This window comes from Alosa alosa, chromosome 11, assembly GCF_017589495.1.
Source record: "Alosa alosa isolate M-15738 ecotype Scorff River chromosome 11, AALO_Geno_1.1, whole genome shotgun sequence".
NCBI lineage: Eukaryota > Metazoa > Chordata > Actinopteri > Clupeiformes > Clupeidae > Alosa > Alosa alosa.
In genome coordinates this window covers 23,708,335-23,727,318 of record NC_063199.1, presented here as the reverse complement: position 1 = coordinate 23,727,318, position 18,984 = coordinate 23,708,335, and the positions used below count along the sequence as shown (strand labels likewise).

At 42.0% G+C, this 18,984-nt stretch overlaps 1 protein-coding gene across 2 annotated transcripts; it reads left to right on the top strand.

Annotated features, from left to right (window-relative positions):
* Window positions 1-12,687: 12,687 nt before the first annotated feature.
* On the top strand, window positions 12,688-17,802 carry LOC125303618 (B-cell receptor-associated protein 29-like). Of its 2 annotated transcripts, XM_048257462.1 has the most exons (9): window positions 12,705-12,784; window positions 12,891-13,057; window positions 13,527-13,645; window positions 13,843-13,943; window positions 14,089-14,236; window positions 14,432-14,567; window positions 16,331-16,427; window positions 16,646-16,746; window positions 16,890-17,802. In XM_048257462.1, exons 2-9 carry the CDS (start codon window positions 13,055-13,057, stop codon window positions 16,929-16,931), a joined length of 747 nt encoding a protein of 248 aa, XP_048113419.1. In that variant the 5' UTR covers window positions 12,705-12,784; window positions 12,891-13,054; the 3' UTR covers window positions 16,932-17,802. The 2 variants fall into 2 exon arrangements, with proteins under 2 accessions (XP_048113420.1, XP_048113419.1); XM_048257463.1 differs by having other exon boundaries at window positions 12,688-13,057; window positions 16,893-17,802.
* The last annotated feature ends 1,182 nt before the right edge of the window (window positions 17,803-18,984 follow it).

Genomic DNA, 18,984 nt, shown 5'->3' with positions numbered 1-18,984 from the left:
AGTATTTCCACAGGTCTCCAAATTAAAACCAGGAATTCCCAAACTGTGGTAGGCCCTACACGTACCACAGGTGGTACGCGAGCTTCCACTAGGGGGCAGGCCTGCGCGAGATGCAAAGGGCAATGTCGGAAAGACCTAAAAATAAACCCCACTGTTGAATACGTGCTCGCCTGGCCATTGGCCATCCCCTTGGTACGCTTCGCTTCTACAAGGGTCTGGGATCTCGGCTATTGACGAACGTTTGCAAGCTGGATGCGTGGACTCTGTAGAAGTTTGAAACGATTGGATCTGATTTCACCCAATTGCTAACGTTTTGGCCGTGACGTATGTTATGCGCCAGCTCGATCGTGAAGTAAGCTACACTACAACGCTCACCAGAAATTGCGTGTGCTGCTGTATACAACAACCATTCCCCACCAGAGCGAACCAGATGGATGTTAATGACCGATGCTGGCTTTGCGATACAAATTTAAGAGTTAGTGGAAGAATAGAAAATTGCAGATTACTATTCAACAGTAAGGTTGAAGATAACATATTGTCGGCCTAACGCCGATGAGAAGTTAGGAGAAGGGGAGGCTGATATATCATTCCAAAACTCCGGTCATTTATTTCCTATAGATGTAGGCTACAGGCTAGTCCATGGGCAACAGGAGGTGTCCACTACAAAACAACAAACTGATCGCTGATAAATCACGGTCTCAATCACTCGTCATTCACACTCAGCCAACAACAACTTATCTGAACCCCTAAATATTCCCTACCGGACACCTCCCCCCAATCAAAACACATCAGAACTCATTGACACATTTCATGACACAAGAGGGAGAGGGAGACACAAACACTCTCGCGCGCACACACACACACACACCGGGAAAACAGAAGACACAGGGGAAAGCCCAACACGGGAGCAAATAGCCTCGGCGCTACAATATCAGCTGTGATCATTGAAAACACGCCGCTTCGTTCATAGGCTACCGGGTCTGCCACACATGCGGTAGGCTAATTTAATATTGAGGCTACTGCGCGATACAAATCAAACTTTTCCCAAATCCCGTAGGGAGTAGGTCCACGACATCTTTGGCCAAAATAAAATGTGTTAAACACTCCTTTTGTTCGGACTGAATATTTGGAAGTGTAGCCAGCACGGACTGAATTGCTTTATTAACTTCCGCCATTGCCAACTCTTTGAGGAAAGGGTTTGTATGAACTCAAAGATTAAGTGATTCAATGTTTTTTTTTTCAGGAATCTCCCCACCAACATTAACCCAGCAGCTTTCCATCCACTATTGTAATTCCTCTGGCATTACATTTCTAGTTTTGTCTACTATTATTGATTCCATTCAATTGATTATTTCAACTCAAAGTAAGAACGAGTTTAGAAGAATAATACTCAACACTCAACCAGCTATAAACAACAAATACCCCTTTGCTTGCAATATGTTTTATTCAATAGCCATAATATTATGATTTGGAAATAAATGAATGAAAGAAAAATAAAGTCCCTGAAAAAATAGTTGTTGTCTCATCAGAAAAGCTTACATCCTTTTTGAGGGTGAGTCTTTCTGAACTGCTCACTGAAATGAGAAAAGAACTTTTAGTAATAAAAACACCAACCGGCCCGGCTATAAAATGAACATCTGAAAAAAGAGAAAATAACAGAATACAGACCTGGTTACGAGTAGCCTCTTGCTGCAATTTTTGTTCGCGTCGTCGCATATTTTCGTATATGTTCTTCTTTTGCTGCTGGTATGCTTGTTTTTTAGCCTTTTTCCTCTCCAATTTTTCTTGCTTTTCAGCCCTCTCCTTCTGCTTTTTCTTAGCCCGTTTAGCCTCCCACTTTTTCCAGGACTCTTCCTTCTGCTGCCGTTTCTCCTCTGATCTCAGTAGTTCCTCTCTCTTTTGCCTCTCCCTCTCTGCTCTGGAAATGGGTGCATCTAGATACCCTGAACACAGAACAAAAGGTTAGTACTGTAGCTACACAAAACAACAGTGATTCTTTCTGAAGATGTTGCATTTCTTTACAGACAAATTCTTCAGGGATGCACAAGTGAAACAGCATAAACATGTTAGATATCTTACATGCATAGAAGTTGTCGTCTCCCTCCTTCTCTTCTCTCTCATGTGTCCTATCAATTTTTGTCTGGTAGTAGGTTTTGACTCTTTTATTAACCCACCCCACCATTCTCCTCCTCACACTCTTGTCCTTCTGTTTAGTCTCTGCTTCCCCTGGAATCTCATCAGCTGAGTTAAGCGCTTTCAGTGAAGCGTTTTCAGCCTGCTCCTCCTCATCCCTCACATCTGATGTGTGACTCGACTGACCCCAGCTGCCCAGGGATAGCGTATCTTCTGTGGAAACTTGAGCTTCATTGTCCTCCTCAACCTGTGCCAACTGACCTGTAGTTTTACTTGTTTCTGAGAGTTGTTCCATCCTCTCACTCACTGTGGCAGACGCTGATGGCATGCCAGTGTTTTCATTCTGCTTGGGATCTTCTACCTGACAGGTCGGTTTTGGGTATTTTGTAGAAGGTGTTGGCTCAGTAACAGGCAGAGCCTTAGGTGACTGTTCAGGATTGTTTGGCTTCCCGCGGTGGGGTTTTGGCTTTCGATTAATTGTAGGCTGGACGACAGGCTGATAAAGTGGTCTTCTCACCTTTGCAGGGTACGGGATTGCTCCTTTATCCATTGTGTTTTGGCATTCAGATCTCTGCCTAGTGAACTCCACAAGTTTATAATTTTCTGGGAATAGGGTCATCTTTTGTTGGTCCAGGTCCATATTTTTCCATGTTATTCTGTCTGCCTTGCAATCTCTTTTCTCTCTCCATCTCCTTTTTTGTCTTTCCTTTTTTTTTTTTCCTTTTCCATTTCAAGCTGCTTTTCCATTTCTATTTGCCTCTCTCTGTCTTTCTCTTTCTGCCTTGCAATCTCTTTCTCTCTCCATCTCTTTTTGTCTTTCAAGTTCTTTTTGCTTTTCCATTCCAAGCTGCTTTTCTATTTGTCTGTCTTTCTCTTTCTGCCTTGCAATCTCTTTCTCTCTCTCCATCTCTGTTTGTTGCAACAGTTCTTGTTGCTTTTCCATTTCAAGCTGCTCTTCCCTCTCTTTCTGCTTTTCTGCCTGGCTCTGTCTCTGAGTCTCTGTGTGTTCTTTGATGGACGGTGCCTTTTTCTCACACAGCTCTCTCTCTGTGGCTTTGCGTTCTGCCTCTGTCTGTCTCACCAGCTCTGGTTCTTTAGTCACTTGCATCTCTGCCTCCTGCCTCTGCTGCTTTTCAAGTTCTTGTGATTCCTTGAACTTCCTCTGACGATTTTGTCTAGGCTCACTCCTCTCCTCACTTTTGTTTTGATCTATAACTCTCTCTGTTTCAACATTTTTGCCAATATTTCTACGCCTGTCATCTGATTTTCCTTTCATGTGCTGTTGTTCCACTTCTTTATCCCCATCTCTTTCTCTCTTGTTTTTCTTGACATGGATACGTTTCTTCTGAATGAATAGTTCTTCACCTATAACTTGCTGTTCTTCTTCCAAATTCTCTCTCCTTCCTTTCTCCTTTTTCTGTTTTAATTTATCGAACCAGTCCATTCCCTCATCTCCAACGTTCTTTACCTCTTTTATTTCTGCTTTATTCACCTCAGTCAGTCTTTGTTCTTCAGCATCTGTTTGTGCCGCACGTCGTCCTCCTGCTCTCACCACAGTGCTTTTATTTGGTTCAGTTTGCTTCTCCAGCTCCTGTCTACTCTGCTCTCTGCTTTGTTGATGTTTCCTCCTGATCTCACTCCATTTGTCCTCACCTTTCTGACGGCCCACATCTCCAAGCCAGTCATCCTCCAGTTCCCGTGTTGTCGCTCAGTTTCTCTCTTTCCCTCTGTGAGTGTTCTTCTACTTGTTCTTCTTTGTTTTCTTTCTTCCTTGATCGTTATTTCACTTCCTGAATCCACCAGTTTCTCCTGTTTTTGTCTGATGTCTCCCAGCCAGTCCATCCCTTGGGTTAAAATGTCATTTTTTCCATTGGTTTTACCTCAGAGTCTTCTGCTCTTCCTGTTGAGGTATCCTGCAGAAATATCTGTTCCTCTTGCTGGGTGACATCTTTGTTTTTGTCTGCTTTTTGCCTCATGTCACTCAGCCAGTCCATCCCTTCAACGGTTGGTTTCCTCTCCTCATTTGATGTTTTTTCTTCATTTTCAATTTCCCTCTTTCTCACTTGTCTTTCCCTCTTTTCTCCCTCTTGCAAATCTCTCTCTGTATCTTTCTTTTTCTCCACCTTTTGCTTGATTTCTCTCATCCATTCTTTACCTTTGTCGATCACTTTCTCCAGTTCTGTTGTTCTGTGTGTCTCCACCACTGTTGCTCTTCTTTCATCCCTCTCAGTCTCTCTCTGCCTTTCCATTTCCATCACTTTATTTCTGCTGTGCTCTTCTTCTCCCAGTTTCAACATCTCCTGATTGGCCTCTAGCTTTCTCTCCAGCTCTCTGGTCTTCTCCTCCCATTCCTTCTGTTTTTTCTCCTCATTTTCCCTCCATCTTTCCTCTTGTCTCTTTTTGTCCATCTCTCTCTCAATCACAAAGTTTTGCTCCATTTGTTCCCTCAGCTCTTGCTGTCTCTTCTGTTCTCGTCGGATTTCTTTCTCACACTCATTTTCCAGCCTTCTTTCTTCTCCCTCTCTCTCCCTCATAGCAGCCTGTCTGACTCTCTCTTCCTCTGATCCAATATCCAGGGTTTTTTTTTCATTTTTGTTTCAGTGTGTCTCAGTGCCTTCATGTGAGTTTTGTCCAAGTGTTCAATATGTCCCAAGAGTTCCTCCTCTCTTCTCTGAGCCATTGCTCTCTGTTTCTCGAGTATTTGCTCCTTCTCCAACATTTTTGCCTCAAACTGTTGGGTTTCTTCATCAAACTCTCTCTGTTTCCATTTTTTCCTCATAGTGTTTCTCCATGTCTTTAAGCGGCATCTTTAGCTGATGCTCTTCAATTTGTGTCTCCAGTGCCTTTTGTCTCTGATACCACTCCCTTTCCTTATCTTTCTTCTTTTCTTCCTCTTGCTTCTTCTCTCTCTGCCTGATCCATTCTTCCTCTATCTCTCTCTCTCTTTTCCTCTCTATCTTTCTCATTCTCTCCATGTTTCTCATTCTCACCTGGTGCATTTCAATGTCAATGAGTCTCTCCAACTCTCTCATCCTCTCTTCATATCTCAGAGTTTCTCTCTGCCTCTCCATCTCTCTCACTTTCTCCAGCTGAGCAGTTCTGTCTGCCTCGGCCATAACTTCTCTCCTTCCCTCCAGCGAGAAGTTGCTTATCCTTTCTCTGCTGATCTCACTGCTGCCGATTCTCCCCATCTGTTCCTAAAATATAAAGTAATCCATATTATGTTTTAACAATCATATAGTCTGTGGCTTTAATATAGAAAATATATAATGATAACATAAAGTATTGTACCACATCTCAACAGCCATTTTCTATCGCTATTGTTAAATGGCTTTACACTTACTTTGTCGGTCTTTGTGACTGGTTTCCCTAGATGCTGCACGTCTCCCAGTAGCTTTCCATCTTCCAGGTGGGATGATCTTTCTCTCTGCGTCAGCCTCTCCATTTCTCCTCTCCCATCCTCACTCTCTTTGCTGAACTGAGTCTCTGGAACTTTAAAAGTATCCTGTCCTGCTGTTCCCAAAATCTCCTCAGCTCAGTGAGAAGCCAGTTGGGCTGACCTTGGGGCTTGCTCAGAGCTTCGCTGCCCGTCATTTTCGCCAGTTGTTGTTGTTTCAGGCGGGACTCTCTTTCCTTCTCCCTCAGTCCCTGCTGCTGCTCTCTCTCATCCTCACTCATGTCCTCACTGTCCGAGGAGGTCCACACCTCAGCCTTGGCCTTCTTATCTGGCAGTCTCTGGATCTTAAGATGAAGTGTTCCCTCCTGTTCTCAGAGCCTCTGCAACTCCTCAATCTCTTCCTTGGTCAGTCTCCAGGTCTGTTGACTGGTTGTCTTGGCCCACTCCTGCAGCACTACCTGTTTCAGTGTTTGCAGCTCTTTCTCCATCTCCTTCTCCCTTTTTCTCCTCATCTCCAGCAGCTGTGCTGCCTTTTGCCGCCTCTTCACCTCTTTTTGCCTCTCCACCTCCATCTTTCTCTTCACCTCTTTTTGCCTCTCCACCTCCATCTTTCTCTTCACCTCTTTTTGCCTCTCCACCTCCATCTTTCTCTGCAGCTCCCATTCTTCCTGGGCCCTCATGCCCATCCTGTACCAGCCCTCCTCTGGCTGCCTCCTTCCCTCTCTGAGTCTCAGCAGAGTCCTCAGTTTGATCCAGCATCCCCAGCAGTTCATGGACTCTTCGTCACTGTCAGATTGGTACTGCAGGTGAATGTCTACATGGTCGGCCACCTTGAACCTTCCTCTGTCTGGCAGGTCCTTTGGTTGTTGCCTCTTTTTGTCCATTTGCCTGCCCTGCTTGTTGTTCATTGCCTTTGGCTTCACAGTATAGCCATGTGCTCGGCCCACACCACCCCTTTCGCCTCTTTTCGGTGTACTTGAGCTCTCAGCCCTGTAGGTAGTGCAAAACGTTTCATGATATTAAAATCCATGAAGTACAGTGCTAAAAAATGTCAATCATGATGCTGAAATGGATTTTTCAATGACGATTGCAGTGTCACAGAGATTCATACCTTGAAGTAGCAACAGTGCTGGCATCCTCATTTGTGCAGATTTGTTCAAAGGGTTCATTAACTGATCTTCTCTTCTTCAGTGATTGACGGAGCTCTTCAGGAAGTCGGCCATGGACCAACTGCACCAATTGATGTTGTTTGGTCCCAAATGAGAAATTACACTTGTTATTATCCACAAACAGACCCTAGTCAAATCAGTTATGTGCAAAGTGAAGATAAAATGAGACATTTTAGCCTGGTGCATTGCATTTCAAATAATTTGAGAAATGCATTGGTAGAGAGATTTTATGGCATACAGTAGCCTATGAAATAATCGTTTAAGTTAATTCCTATTCAATTTATGATCACCTACACCTAGACAATGATTTGAATGACAATGGAGTGAAGAACCCTTTTATTTGTTTTATTGAGGAGCATAACTAATAATGCTAAGTCTCTAAATTAACAGAATATATCAAGGCCGAGCAAAGATGTCTGGATTTAAATGGCGTCATGCTCGTATATATTTTTTGTTACATAGCCCCTTTCAAACACAAAAAGGTTGACAACTCTCTCTACCAATCAGGGCATGTAGCACTGAACATGACAAAGGCACATTCAGTGTGTACAGTGTTTTGGACGACTGAAAAGCACATTTGAGCATATTATTTATGCATTTACAGTAAGCTATATATTGTACCAGTTATGTCAGATATCTCTATACAATGTACTCTGATACTGTCGCTGCAAAAGGCCTTGAGTTTTTTATTCATCACAATAGAGTGTAGTGATTGGACACATGCAAGATGTGTGCTGTTGTACATGTGTTTGTGTGCAGCTGTGTGAAAGGTGTGAAGAGTTTTGGAAAAAAAGAGACCTCAGAAAATGCTTCATCCACTACACCGACATACTAGATGGTGCCACAACTCAGTTTTCCATGACCAGTGTCCCCTCTGGTGTGAATGTTGAACGGCTCAAGGTGACCTGAGAGAAATTTGGAACAGGCTCCTGTTTTAATTGCATTGCAAGTCTTCATATGAGGGTTGCCTCTTCATTTAAATTGCTACCATAGGCACTGTTTTTGCCCACCTCTTCTGACCAAAAAATAGATCCAAATTTTGTATAGGCAGTTAAAATAAGCTAATTGTCTAGCTGGCCTAGGCAGACCTATGGTGGATGGTGTTGGTATGTGTGGGTGGGAAGAATGTCCTCTGGCATGCAAGAGAATGACCCTCGTGTGATTATATGTCTGATGTCTATGTCTAAGTCCCTACGACAAAGTGCCTTGTGATTGTGCTGAAAACTACCCCATGGGGATTATAGAGCTGTCCATCTATCTTTGTGTTAGGGTGGCCAGCAAAAGGGTCAACTTAAAGGTGTTGGATATATTCATTCACTGGATTCACACTTTCTGAGGATGAATAAGTGGCATTAGCATAAGGTGGGCTGTGTGCTCTTTTTGTGCTCTCTTGAAAATGGCTTTTAGGACGTTTCCAGTCAGACTGTATAACAAGTTCCTTGATCTATGTTGTGTCTTGGGAGCTTTTGCCAACCTTTTGACACTCCCTCTGAGTGTTATGGCCATTTGTCCTGGCCTGTTCAAGCTGGCTATTTCACACTTTGTATGGACCCACATGAACAGTTATGAACATTTATCAGGATTGTATCCTGATGTGACAGCAAAATAAAACCAGTCCAAAAAATGATGTGAAAATAGTGTTTATTGTAATTTTTGAGTAATAAAGTAAAAGTAATAAAAAATTACGATAATCAGATAGAATCATAAAAATGCCGATGTTTATAGACCTTCTGTATTGTCTGGAGCGCAGTCTTTCTGGGTATTTCTGAACTGCTCCTTAAAATAAGAAGAAAGACTTTAGTTTATAAAGCGTTATGAAGATTTGATCTCAAACATGTGTACATGTTAACTGCCATCAAGCAGTTGTTGCTCAGAAAACATTCTTCAAATGTGGCAAATTATTGTATATTGTAGCTCTACAAAAATGAAGACTAATTACAAACCGTGTAAATCCTCTTGAACCCATGTCCTCGGCAAACCACAGTGACTCTTCCATTTCCTTCATTTCTTGTTTTTCTATCTTTTTCTTTTCAGCCCTTTTGGCCTCCTTCTTCTGCCAGGACTCTTCCCATTGTTTATTAACCCATTCAAAAACTCTCCTCTTCACACTCTTGTCCTTCTTCACTGCCCTGCTCTCTGTTTCTGTGTCATTGGAATCTGTGGCTCCAGGAATCTCTTCCTGGGCCGTCTCATCAGCTGCGCTGGCTGATAGCGATTGCAGTGGGTAAAAAAGTCTTTCTGTATCTGTCCTTCTTACATCTTAGTTGCCGTAGCCTCTAACTGAAAACACTTTTTTGTTTGACCAGTAAGTTGTGTAGTGGATGTGAGGTATTGTCCAATAGTTGACAGTTTGTGCAGCATCCTTCTCTCCACCACCAACTCCAGGGGCTCTAGAGCTGTCCCCAACACAAAGCCAGCCTTCCTTATGATTTTATTCAGTTTTTTAGTGTCCCTGGCTGTAACACTACTGCCCCAACAGATGGTAGAAAAGCAAATTGCACTTGCACCAACACTCTGATAAAACATCTGCAACATTTTGCTGCGCACATTAAATGACCTAAGCTTTCTCAAGAAATAGAGTCTGCTCTGACCCTTCTTGTACACAGCCTCAGTGTTGTACCTCCAATCCAGTTTATTGTCTATAAGAACCCCCAAATATTTGTAGTTCACAACAACTTCTACTTCCTCACCACCATTTCCCTTGTCTTAGCCACATTCAAGACAAGGTGGTTGTCTCTGCACCATGTCACAATGTGGTCCATCAGTTGCCTATACTCCTCACCATCACTGACACACCCCACAACTGCAGAATCATCTGAGAACTTCTCAGAGTTGAACTGGAAGTCTGAGGTGTACAGTGTGAAAAGAAAAGGAAACAGCACAGTCCCTTGTGCTGCTCCTATGTTACTGACTATCTGCTCAGACACACACCCTTTCATTCTCACAACCTGTCGTCTGCCAGTCAGGTAATCAGTAATCCATGAAGTTGTGGAGGTGTCTACCTGCATCCTTTGCAGCTTCTCACGTAGCAGCATAGGCTGTATGGTGTTAAAAGCACTTGAGAAATCAAAGAACATGATCCTCACAATCTGGCCAGCCCTGTCCAGATGAGAATGTGTTCTATGAAGCAGGAAGATTAAGGATTCCTCCACACCCACCTCTGTACAATAAGCAAATTGTAATGGGTCCATGTAGGTGGTCACCTGGTCTCAAATGGGCCAAAACCAGTCTCTCCATTACCTTCATGATGTGTGATGTTAAGGCAACCGGTCTGTAGTCATTGAGGGCAGATGGAGAAGGTTTTTTCGGGACCGGAACAAGGCATGATGTCTTCCACAGCCTGGCTAAGGCTGAGGTGAAAAAGGTGCTGCAGAATACCGCAGAGCTGTTCCGCACAGACCTTCAGGACCCTTGGGCTGATAACATCCGAACCTGCAGCCTTGTTCTGGTTAAGTCTCCTCAGCTGCATTTTCACCTGGCTACTGGATACAGACAAACAAGTGGAAGGGATGGAGGGGGAGGGGTATAATGCAGGTTCAGCATTTCCTGACCAGGTGGTGTCCATGTTGGGGGTTGAGGGTATTGGCTGGGGACAGTGATCCTTAGCATGATCACTGATGAGGCTTTCACAGGATGACCTAGTATGGTGGAGGTGATGGATTTGCATTGAGGTCAATGAGCATCAAACCTAGCCTAGAAATCTAGACCAAAGTCCTTTTAGGCAAGTCCCTCCACTCGGCGGTCATATTGCAACGATTTTTGGGTACTCATCGGGCATCCTATTCGGCAGAAATGCGCGTGCACAAGGCTTCAGACACCAATCTTGCTCCAGCGGCGAGTTCACAACACATGATTGGCACGATGTCTGCACAACACAGTACATAGTACATTGGCTCAATGTAGTCACATCACACCACATGATTGGCTCAATGTATACACATGTCGACGTTTTGGAGAGGAAGGGGTGGGATATGTGTAGACCAACGGCCATATTGGCGTTACAAACTAACCCCATGCAGTTCTATGGAGGATTTTTTGAGCGCTGTGTCTCCTCATTAGAAAGTCTCTGTCTTGACGCACCCTAGCGGCAGCAAATTTAATTTGCTGACCGGGCTAGTCTAGCAACTCTCCATTGGCTTGCGAGCTGGAAAAATTAAACTTCGATAGGGCCAATCACATCGTGTATAGAGTTGTTAGGCGGGCTTAACATAATGATTGATGGCAGAATTGAAACACTTCGGCGTGAATTCCCTGCTGCTTGAAAACAAAGAAGGTGGATTTTGCTGTTGGCGAACAGCGTGACACGAGTTAAGCTTTTTTTTAAGTTGGCAAAAGTTTGAACTAGCCAACTAGCTCCACTGGTGGGAAAACGCATGGGACTCATGAGTTGTAGCGCTATCCATTTGCGTGCAGAGGGAATTTGAAAGACAACCGATTATCCCGCCCCTCGGACTGAGCATTGCGAATGGTCTGGTCTGGTCATTTTAATGTGGGTCTGGCTAATCAGGCTACATCAAACCAGCTAATAGGCTACAACACCAAACAACTCCATGCCAATAGGTATGGTGAAGGGTATGTGACGATGTGGGGCTATTTAATTCCAAAGGCCAAGGGAACTTTATCAGGATGCATAGTATCCTGGATCCATGAAATAACTGGCCTTTAAAAATAAAAATCTGCCTGCCTCTATGGGAATTTAACATAGGAGTGTGAATACTTATGACCCCTGTATTTTAAGGAAGAACATTTATTTGTTTATGATACATTATTCATTCACAAAGAAAACTGGTGTCCTTAAAGGTTGGATATTTCCTCATTTTTTTACTTAAGGCATTAAGATCAATTTCCCCCAAAAAATGTTTTTATATTCCTCTTTTTAGTCAATTTTAGCATGGGTTCAAAACCTTATGAGCCTAACTGTAGGCAGCATATTCTATGGAATGTGAAACATAGGCACATATTGGGACTTGTGCTGTATGGCCTAAAATCTATATCATGGTATAATTTCAACTATGGCAACAATATACATTACAGTACAAATGTTTTTGTTAACATTTCAATACTCTGCACTCTGAATGGGTAAAGCACTGGTGGCAACTGCATGACAGCTATTACTGTTTTTTATTTTTTATTTTGTGTGAGCTCGCAAATTAATTCTTTATGGCTAGTAAAGCTAAACTTAACCAAAAAAGTGAAAGGTCCCCTCTACACCCAGTGTTTTATGTTGTCCTTTTGAGCCTGTAGCAAGGTGATGATGATGCAACATGGCAGACTCCATGGAAAGGCCTGCTTGCTTCCATAAAGGACTCCATAGCCTACTCATGAAAACACATGATTTTGTATTTACAGGAAATGAAACACTATTATAATTTTGGATACTGCAAGTGTTATTTTTTTGCATATGCTGAAACAGGCTATGGAAACTACAGGCCTGGTCAAAAGTCTTACTTTCCCCCCACAAGGTGGCAGTATTTTGCTTCCACTTGCAGTCTGTCTAAAAACACCATCAATTTTTCTGGAGCTTTGTATTTCAGAAAGGTGGAAAATGCATTGGGTAGGCCTATAGTTGTGAATATGGTTTGTTCAACAAACAACTCTTTCTCAGTGGCAGAAATACTAGTCAGATATGACCAAATCAGCTAGCTAGGCTCATATACAATTGGGACCTGATAGTGTTTGAGTATTTTTGAGGAACCTGACATCAACAGCAGCCTAAATTACAACCACAACCAGCCTCTGTGCTGAGGGCTAGCTCAATCTCAATGAACATCATTGAACTACTCGCCCCTACACTCAAATTATGTAGAAATAATGATCATCTAGTTCCTATTTGCATCAAATAAATAATTCATTGAAATAAATATGGCAACTGCAGTGCTCTGATGACCAAGTGGAGTGACCTACATCTCACAAGTTAGGCTATTTAAAGAAGCTTGGGATGTTGTTGCTATATTTAGTGCAAGTGAAAATCTAGTGGCCATTATAGAATCAAAGCTTAATACATGTAGACTAAAATGTAAGAATGTTACAGACAGGCTATAGTCAGGTATATCAGGTTATCAATCAAGAAATGTTTATATTGTCGGTCAGTTATTCACGCAATAGTTTAACACTTTACTCTATGTAGCATACTTTCATTGTTTAGGCAGTAGTATAACAAGAGGCTTTCTATGTTTTTTTTTATCATTCAGTTCCTGGGTTGCTTTGATATGTGCTGGATAAAGTTACCTTTAAAATCCTAAATTACTGGACTACTAGACTAATATTTGCGTTTGCCTGCCGCGCGTCGCAGTGACCGAGGGGGTGTGACTTGAATGGAGTTGTTTCCTACCGTCTTCATATCGGCGCATTATATATGGTAAGACTTTAGATGGTTTAGGCTGTTATGTCACGTTTATCTGACTTTGTTAGATGGCGTTGACCTATTAGACACCAAGTGATGCTACACGAAGGTTTAAACCTTAATCATAGCCTACGATTTCTTGATTAGCCTATTGACTGCACGAACGTTTTTTTGCCTACGTTTGAGGAGGTCAACTCAAATGTAAAGTAGCCTAGGCCTAAAGAAAGATCAGACTTAGGCCTATTTGATTTTGATTTCGTTCAGATATTAGGCTGTAGGCTTAAGCTATGTTGAATATTAAAACACAAAATGATTGCATGGTAGGCTAGGTTTAAAAATAACCATGGACAGTGAAACGTTGCAAACAGGTGGTCTAACGCGTAGCCTTAGGCTACACATTGAGGGCTCGGTCAGTGTTTATGAAAGTTACATTCTCACCTTGTATCCAACCTAACCTTAATGACATGTCGCAATTTTCTGCCAGTGGTTCGGGCTCAGAGTGTATAAGAGAATGACTCTACAATGGACAGCGGTGGCTCTTTTCCTCTACGCTGAGATAGCGTTCATTCTCATCCTCTGCCTGCCCCTCCTATCAGCCCAGAGGTCCTGTCTGATTATTTATTCATTGCTCATATAGCCTATTGTCTTGTTAATTCATTGCTTGTAGTGTTTTGTGCTGCAATATTTTGTTTACATTCGTGAAATATTGGGTTAAACCATAGCCTACAATATTTTTGTAATATCTCAGCAAAGTCAGAGGCCTACAAATCAATATCTGCTGTTTATCACTTCTGATATAGATGGCAGAAAATATTTAAGTGGAACATATGGAGCGTGATGTCACCTTATTGGAACAGATTCTTTTTTGCCATGATATTGATCCTCATAGTTCTTTTTCTTGGTAAGTAGCCTACCTACTGTTTCAAAATAGTAATTTATTTGTCTGGCATATGTGTGTCCTGGTGTGTTCACAGTAATTTGTCTGTTGATGATATTTATCTTGAGCCCTTCTATTGTTTCCTTTACCTTAATCATCAACCTTTCAGATGCCTTGAGAGAAGTCAGGAAGTATTCAGCCGAGGAGGCGTCAACAGATTCCCAGCTGCACCCCAACTTCTCAGACCATGTGCACATGATGCTCTTTAGGGCCCAGAGGAATCTCTATATCTCTGGATTCTCCCTCTTTCACTGGCTGTGAGTGACTCAGATGCTACTCACACCACTGCTTTATACAGTCTGTATCATCGACAAGTACGCCTCGGAAATACCATACCTTTTTAAACCAGACATTTACAGAGTGGTGCAATTTGTCAGTTATTTGGCTAGCCACAACATACTGTTTCCATGGCAATCTCTGACATATGGTCCTGATGTTTGGTGTTGCTCTAGCATCATGCGGCGCATCATCACCTTGATTCACCAGGTGGCGCTAGCTGAGGGCACCGGAGCTGCACTGCAGGCCCAGGCAGAAGGTGCCAACCAGGCTGCCAAGAAATACATGGAGGAAAACCAGAAACTGAAAGACGTAAGTTTGGCTCAGTGAGTCGGTCCCATTGCCTTTACATTACAACTGTACTTAAGTGAGGGCACATGAGTGCCACTGTGCAGAGGCAGCCTGATGTTGTGCTCATGTGATTTTTCGCAGTCTACCTGTGCCACAACATCAGTGCAAGTGTTAGCATGCCTGCATGTAGTGTTGACAGATCTCGAAAGAAAAACAAGCAAGAGGGGTCTCTGAAAACAAGCCCAACCAAAACATGCGACCCAAGCCCCTTAGGATCGAAATGTATAGTTCATAAATAAAGTTATAATAAAGTAAAGTGTGCTGGAGTCTTTTGAGTTCCATGGTTGTCAACTTCTGGTCTTCTCCAACGCACCTGTATCCATGATCTCCATATTTAAGTAGGCCATACAAGCAATTATTAAAGAAGAGTTTCTGCTTGAATTCAAAGTATCATTTCAAATTATTCAATAGGCTACATTTAAACTAATCAATGCTCAATTGACAGCATCACCAAAAAAATACTGAAGCCTATGTGTAAAGAGTTAAATTACCCAGATTGTCGAAGACATTAATGTAATTTATACCAGTTATCACTGTAGGACAAATGAAACAACACAAAATAAACAGGGCTGGAAATATTTTATTCCTGTAGGCCAGTGGTTCTCAAACTTTTCATAATGAGTACCACCCACAAAAACAACTGGCTCTCCAAGTACCACCATTATGACCGACATTAAAATACCGTATCCGTACCGTACCGTACCCGTACCACAGTTTGAGAACCACTGCTGTAGGCTTTACTACCTACCTACATTGCTGGTAGGCTACATTTTGGAACAGTAGGCTATAGCTACATGAACTAATTATCTTTAGTGTCCTCCAGTTCCAGTAGCCTATCGTATAGTATAGCCTAGCTTAGTTGGCTTGTGCATGACTACGTTTTGTAGCTTAGGCCTACATTTCCGTCAGTCTACAGTCTTTTAGCCCATGGGTTACATGATAACCCTTCCAAGATAGAAACCTTCTCTACTTTGAGAGACCATCCACCACTCATGCAGATGTTGAATTTTGGGTGTCTGACGGAAACTGATCAATCTGACATACAATTAACGTCGATTTGACACTCTTTTGCTGTCCGGGTTTGCAAATCATTCATTTAGAAAATGTAAGTTGCACTATTTGTTATTGTAATCACAGCACGGCCTTACTATCATTACCATATCATTACATTATCGCAATTAATAAGTCATCATAATCATCATCGTCAGCATGGCATGTCACACATAGCCTACCTGCTCCACCAGTGAGTGAGTTCTTATCATGTAGCCTCAATAGGCTCGCACTCTCCACCACCTGCTCACTGTCCCTCTGCTCTGTAAACTCAACGAACTTCAACATGTTACTGCATATGCTAGCCTACTTGCAATATGGTATTTTTGAAGCTTATACATTGGTGTTCATTTTTCACAATTGTCACTACCGGCACCCGCCGCAATTTCGTGTAGGCAACTTTGATTAACTTTTGATGCGCACAGAATCCTTGCTCTGAGCCAAAATGGGAGGGGTGGGGCCTGACGTGAGCTGTTATTGGATCAGTCCAGTGTCAATAGAAATGTAACCAATGGGCCGCTGATTGTCCTTCAAATGGGCCGATCGTTGGCCAAAATAATAATTATATAGCGTATTCTATCGGCCCAAAAGGTGCGTCGGCCCACCGGGAAAATGCCCGGTATGCCAGATTGCCACTCCGCCCATGCCCCCCCTCCCCTTTTTTCCCCCAACAGTCCCTGCAGGAACAGGAGAGTGCAAAGTCCGTGAGAGCCCAGCTGATGAGACAGGAAGTGGAGAGCGCAACGAAAGACCTCAAAGCTGCTGATGACGGTGAGTGTTTCTCTGACTCAGGGTGGTGCATGACCAAATACAGCTGCTGCTGGCCTGGCTCTGATGTGCAGAAACTAAACAATATGTTTTTATCATCCATCAATACACTTTCATCTATGCCACTAGATGAAAGCTTTAAATGAAGGAGTCAAATGCAACGTCAGTGGACGGCTGGTTTCATCAGAAAGATCTGAATGATTTAAATGTTCTCTCCCCAGCATTGCGGAGGTCTCGCACTGAAGTGGAGGCAGTGAAGAAACAAGCTCAGGGCCTCACTAGAGAGTATGATCGACTGTTGAAGGAACATCAGATACTGCAGGTGCAGTGGCTTATAGAGTGATTTAATATTTAAATTCAAGCATGAAGTACACAGACACACACACACACAAACACGGACATTCACAGACAGACAGAAGAAATAGAGAGAGAGCAAATGTTTATATTATTTTCCTTCTCTTACAGCAGAATCTTTACAATGGATCCGAAGACAAAAAAGATCAATAGGCCAGAAACCCTAGTGAACCACAAATGTTGGGAAGTTATTCTTAATTTTTGTTACAACCCAATTTTTCTTTCAGTGAGTATACTATCTTCTTACACATTAACGGTTAGCATGGGAAACACTTGAATGTAGACCACATCCCATTCTGGGTGCCATTTGTATCATCAGACATTTTGCGATATTCTAATCTAAACGCTTCTGTGTGTGGTTATATATTAAATCACCTATAATATAGGTGATATATGATATACCTCCTCTCTGTACGAATCATTGTGATGTTTGATTCTTATTCTGTGGCAGCCCCATAGCCCTTATCAGAGTAATTGTCATTATGCTTCACCAAGTGAATAATGCTTTCAAATCAATGACTGTACTGAAGTGTAATTAAAACAGAAATTGTTTGTTCAGTGTAGTTGTCCAGAAGCAGTTGTCCAATGTTCAATGGCGCAAACAGCAATGCCTGTTTGCATTAAGCTGTAAACAACTTGCATATGGCACGCATTCAGAGCCTGTGAGTCCTGCCATGTCCTGTCAGTGTACAGGAACTAGCAGCACTGAGATGATGTTATATAGGGAATGAAAGAACTGCAAGAACAGGGTAACTCCTTTTGCAAGACTGTATTGTATTAAAAATGGAATTTCAACTAGGCATAACGGTGGTTCAACATACTGTAAAATCAAGTAAATGAATACAAAAATTACTGCAATGGGCCGATAAAAAAAAAAACAATGGCGTTTTCATACACAGTGCATGAAGAACACAAAGACAATCCTGTAGCCTTTTACAGAAGTGTACATCTGCAAAACACAGAGAAAATAAAAACAACAAGGAACAGAGAGAGAAAACAACATACATTAAAATGCCCTGTAAAGTTATTATGTCTTGTGTTATGAACCTCACTCATGTTGCAGTGTATAATATGTGTATGTGTGTACAATATGTGTATGTGTATATAATATGTAAAGAGATCTTTGCTAGGCAAATCCTGACAAGATAGTAATGTCAAGATATTTAGTTTCTTGTTGGAGCTGAGATGAAGCAAAACCATCCCATAATAGCTAACAGTAGTGTTTATACAGGAAAATGAACTGGATTCCTGAGCTGTTAGTGCATGTTGATTACATCGCATTGTACATCTTTCTCAATCTCTCTCCATCACACAGACGCAGGCACACATGCACGCACGCACACATACACACACGTACATTTAGCAATACTTCAAAGGTTGTCTTATTGTTACTAATGATGCTCCAAGCTTTACCAGTGTTTGCCGAAGGGCTAAATGGGAACACACCAGTAAGCATCATCATAATATAGGAGAATGCTCCCAATTATAAATCAGTGTAAACAGACCCAAACCTCCCACCCCGACATTAAAAGTTATGAACCTCTCACACCTAGCTAATATTCTTGAGCTAAGCATACGGTGTTGGCTGAATGAGAAGACATCCAATGTAATTTTAGCATTTTGTGTCTCCATTGCCAGATGATGTAATTTGTGTGTTTAGATTAGAGAGTAGCTATGACTCACCCAGTTTACTCTTGTCCTGTTAAGCTTGTTGGTGTTAATACCCCATTTAAGACTTTGAAACACTGGAAAAGCAGTTACAGACTATGACCTACATGGTAAGGAGATATTTGGCAGACTATTGCATGAATTGTATCTTTGAAAGAAACATACCCAAGGAAAAAAAAAACAGAGCATCTTTAGTAAGTTTAGTAAACACTATACCCTGTACACTGTCTTCCAAATATAAAAAACATCAGCATCTACACCAAACACATTTACAAAAAATACTCAAAACAAAAACAAACAAATCACGTTATTAATTGTTTGCTAAAAAAATAGGCAGTAAATCCATTGAAAATACAGCATATACAGTACATTCAAGAATTTCAATCACATTTTAAAAACACTGTTTGTTTATTTCACATAAATCTACAAGGGTCTGGTACAAATATATAAAATGTTTGCTCTGCGTGTGTACAGAATGGCCACTGGCTTTTTTTAAAGAAACAAACAAACAAAAAATAAACATACAGACAAACCCCAA

Excerpts from the sequence above, each read along its gene's own strand:
- LOC125303618 (XM_048257462.1), top strand. Across the intron at positions 13,944-14,088 it reads CCTCATAGTTCTTTTTCTTG|ATGCCTTGAGAGAAGTCAGG; the intron begins GTAAGTAGCCTA and ends TCAACCTTTCAG. Across the intron at positions 16,747-16,889 it reads AGGAACATCAGATACTGCAG|CAGAATCTTTACAATGGATC; the intron begins GTGCAGTGGCTT and ends CTTCTCTTACAG.